Raw genomic sequence first — 4,667 nt, 5'->3', positions numbered from 1 at the left:
TTATCCTCCCCCCACCCATTTTAGAAGGCTTAGAATACTGGCATATGCTTCTAATGTAAGCTCGGAAAAGACAGAGATAGAAGGATTCCTAGAATGTGCTAGTCAGCCAGCCTAGCCAAATTGGCCAGCACCGATAAGGTAAAAATGAGACCCTTATTCAACAAAGCAAGATAGAGGCCAAGGAGACACCTGAGATTGACCTTTGGTGTGAATGCACACAAACACATACACACACACAAACACACACACACGCACACACACACATGTGCATGTGTGCACACGCACATGCACACACAGGACTGCAAATGAGAAAACAGCTGCAATTAAATCCTTTATGTTCACAGGGGAAGGAACTGGCATACACTGTGGGCTTTGTGGGTTAAGTTCAGTCACCCCCGCAGGGTCATTTTGGCAACAGGTGCTACAGGCAGATGAGACATCAGTTTTTGGTGCAGGACATAGCAGACTTCTTGCAGATCCAGTATTTCTCCACTGCACATGGAGCATCATTCCAGCCATCATCTCTGAATTCTGCACAGTCTTCTTCTCCTTCATTGTTGGGCTCTCCTTTGTTCCAATATTTCATGAAACTGCAAAACCAATTGAGGTTTGGATGAGAATGGCTCCCATGGCTCACATATTTGAATGCTTGGTCTCCAGTAGGTGGAACTGTCGGGCAAGGCCATGTTGGAGGAGGGAGTGTCATTGGGGGTGGGCTTTGTGGTTTTAAAAGTTCACAACTTTCCTAGTTAGCTTTCTCTGTCTTGTACTTATGGATTGAGATGTAGAGTACTGGCTGCTTCTCCAGCACCATGCCTGCTTTCCTGCTGCCATGCTCCCTGACATGATGCTCAGGAACTCTAATCCCCTGGAGTCATGAACCTCAATTAAATGCTATTATTCATAAATTTCCTTGGCCAACACCCATAAAAGTATGAGAATTAGTCCCACCTTCTCTTTATCAACTATGTTTCCCCCTCCTCACCTCTCCTGTGTGTGTGCTTATTTTGTGTGTGTGTGTGTGTTTATGTGCAGAAACATGTACACATTTATGGTTGTATATGTAGAGGCCATCGGTCAACCTCAGGCATCTTTAATCACTTTCCACCTTGATTTTAGAGGCATGGTCTCTCACTGGCCTAGAATTTACTAATTCAGCTAAACTGTCTGTTTAATGAGCATCAGGGATCTACTGTTTCTGCCTTTCCAGTGCTGAGATGACAAGCCCATGCCAAAACACTTGGCTTTCTTATGTGGTTTCGGAGAATGAAACTCAGGTCCTCATGCTTGTATTGTATGATGGTCAGTTATCACTGTCAACTTGACACAACTTAGAGTCACCTACAAAGACAGCCTTAGGATCATCTGTATTGGCTTGGTCTGTGGCAGTGTCTGTGTAGGATTTTCTTAATTATGTTAAGAGATGTAGGGAGGAACTGTAGAGAAGGACCAAGAGACAAGTGATCAGCCAATCAGCTGGCCACCCCACTCTCTAGGCCCTCAGTACCAGGCAAAACTCCCGGCACCTCCCCCACCTGCCTCAGCTTCACTAGCCAACCAGCAGGCAAGCTTTCTGCAGGTAATGCCCCCCCACATTGATTGGACCCTTTAAGCTACCAGGCCCAATCTGCCCCCAAACCCACTCATCCTCTGAAACTTCAGAGCAACTCTGAGACACAAGCTGTAACTGCATAGAGAGGACCAAGAAAGGAACTCTGAAGCACGGGCTGAAACTGCACAGAGTGAACCAAGAGAAATGATGAAGAAAAGCCTCAGAGGTTCCCTAAGGCACAGACAGCAACAGCAAGGATTGGACCAACTGGCAAAGACACTGCCAGTACCAATTTGGAAAGGCACCAGTGCAAAAATTCATTTAACAACCTAAAGAGCAACATGGTAACACCAGAACCCAGTGGTCATGCAACAGGAAGACCTGATCATCCTAACCCAGAAGAAGCAAAAGAAAACGATCTTAAATATATCTTATGAAGATGATAGAGTCCCTTAGAGAGGAAATGAAAAATTCCCTTAAAGAAATGGAGGAAAAGAAAAAACTGGAAGAAATCAATCAATCAAGAAAATTAAGAAAAAAAATCAAACAGGAGAAGAAAACAGTTCAAGACTTGAAAACTGTAAAGGCAATAAAGAAAACAAAAACCAAGAGATTTCTGAAAATGGAAAATCTGGGCAAATGAGCAGGAACTACAGATACAAACATGACCAACAGAATATAGGAGAGAGAAGAGAGAATCTCAAATGTTGAAGATATTATAGAGGAAATAGATTCACTGGTCAAAGAAAATGATAAATCCAACAAATTCTTAACTCAAAACATCCAGGAAATCTGAAACACCATGAAAAGACCAAAACTAAGAATAATAGGGGTAGAAGAAGGAGAAAAACTCCAGCTCAAAGGCCCAGAAAATATATTCAACAAAATCATAGAAGAAAACTTTCCCAACCTAGAGAAAAATATGCTTATGAAGGTACAAGAAGCTTGCAGAATACCAAATATATTGGACCTAAAAAAGTCTCCTCATCATATAATCAAACACAAAATACACATAATAAAGAAAGACTATTAGGAACTGCAAAGGAAAAAGGTCAAGTAACATAAAGTAGACCTATTAGAATTACATCCAACTTCTCAGTGGAAACCATGAAAACCAGAAGGTCCTGGACAGATGTACTACAGACACTAAAATACCAAGGATACAAGCCCAGACTACTATATCCAGCTAAACTTTCAATCACCATCAATGGAGAAAACAAGATATTCCATGACAAAACCAAGTTTAAACAAAACCTATTCACAAATCTAGCCTTAAAGAAAGCACTAGAAGAAAAACTCCAACCCAAGAAGTTTACTGCACCCCACAAAAAAACCCACAGGCAGCAGATAACCTCACACCATCAAACCCCAAAGATAGAAAACACACAAACACTACCACTGAAAGTAACAGGAATTAACTGTTCCATTAACTGGTCATTAATATCTTTTAATATCAATGGACTCAATTCACCTATTAAAAAACACCAGCTAACAGAATGGGGAGGGGGAGGAGAACTAGAAGTAATGAGTGGGTAGAAATGGGAGAAGAACAGAGAAAGAGAGCAAGAAAATATATATTTTGATTGAGGGAAGCATTATGGGACTAGCAAGAAACCTGGCACCAGAGAAATTCCCAGGAATACACAAGGATAACCCCAGCTAAGACCCTAAGCAATAGTGGAGAGGGTGCCTGAACTGGCCTTATTCTGTAGTCAGATTTATGGCTGTCTTAAATGTCATCACAGAACCTACATCAAGCAACTGATGGAAGCAGATGCAAAGAACCACAGCGGAGCATTGGACTGAACTCCCAAAGTCCAATCGAAGAGAGGGAGGAGTGAGAATACAAGCAAAGAGGTCAATACCATGATGGGGATAGCCACTGAAACAGCTTACCTGAGCTAATAGACGCCTTCCAACTCCGACCTGACACAGAGGGAACCAGCATGGGAACAAACTAGGACCTCTGAATTTGGGTGACAGTTGTAAGGCTGGGACAGACTGTGGGGTCACTAGTAGTGAGACCAGGATTTATCCCTACTGCTGGTTCTGGTTTTTTGGAACCCATTCTCTCTGGAGGGATACCTTGCTCAGCCTAGATATAGTGGGGAGGGACTTGGTCCTGCCTCAAAGCAATGTGCTGGACTTTGTTGACTCTCCATGGGAAGCCTTACCCTCTCTGAGAAGTGGGTGAGGCATGGTATGGGAGATCAGATGGGGGGAAGGTAGGAAGAGGAGGAAAAGGAATTGGAACTGGATTTGGCATGTAAAATAAGAAGGTTTTTTTAAAAAAATAAATTAAAATTAAAGAAAGAGATGTGGGAAGACCCAACCTACTGTGAGCAGCAGCATCACCTAGGCAGGGGCCCTGAACTGTGTAAGAGTGGAGAAATCCAGCATGCACTTGAGCATGTACGCTTTCATTTCTTTTTCATCTCGACTGTGGATGTGATGTCACCAACTGCCTCAGCTTCTCACAGTGAAAGACTGGAACCTCAGATTATAAAAGGTGAACTATACCATTTTCTCCCCTAACTTGCTTTTAGTCGGTGTGTTTTATCAGAGTAACAGAAATGAAACCAGAACACACAGCAAGCAATTTATCAACTCATCCATCTCCCGCCCCTCAACGTGTTTCTGTCTTTGGAATGGGATGCTTTTTTTTCTGCCTCAAGTGCATTACAGCAGATGGGACTTGTTCTGGGTCAATGAGGACCCAAGTCCTTTGACCTTGGCCCATGATCCTTGTGATCTTTTATGTTTGAAGAGGGTCATTTTACTAAAGGCTTCTTCTTCAAATATAACCAACCAACTCAAATTCCACAGATTTAACTATCTCCATCCTCAAGATTCTGTACATTCAGCTCCTATATAACCTACTCAGGGTCAAATTGGAGGGACAGCATCTACATCCCTGAACCCATGGACACGTCACACTGGCCAGTTCTAAGCCTGGTATACAGCGTTAGTCATTCATTCCCACGGGTGCCAGAATAAAACTTTTTCCTGCAACCCCTCTGCACACTCATACACATGCACCCACCCCACACTGTGCCCATGCACCTGCCCCATACATTTGTACCTGCCCTACATGTGTGCACCTGCACCCACCCCA

At 43.1% G+C, this 4,667-nt stretch overlaps 1 protein-coding gene across 1 annotated transcript in view; it reads right to left on the bottom strand.

Annotated features, from left to right (window-relative positions):
• Window positions 1-439: 439 nt before the first annotated feature.
• The window catches only part of LOC101991601 (CD209 antigen-like protein C), a 40,259-nt gene continuing 36,031 nt past the window's right edge, over window positions 440-4,667 (bottom strand). The window contains exon 6 of the mRNA XM_026789176.1: window positions 440-590. Within this exon, the coding sequence (XP_026644977.1) occupies window positions 440-590 (151 nt within the window). The remainder of the gene's footprint in view (window positions 591-4,667) is intronic.

The sequence above is a fragment of the Microtus ochrogaster genome, unplaced genomic scaffold, assembly GCF_000317375.1.
Source record: "Microtus ochrogaster isolate Prairie Vole_2 unplaced genomic scaffold, MicOch1.0 UNK15, whole genome shotgun sequence".
NCBI lineage: Eukaryota > Metazoa > Chordata > Mammalia > Rodentia > Cricetidae > Microtus > Microtus ochrogaster.
The sequence above is the reverse complement of the archived record's forward strand: the minus strand, read 5'-3'. Positions and strand labels throughout refer to the sequence as shown.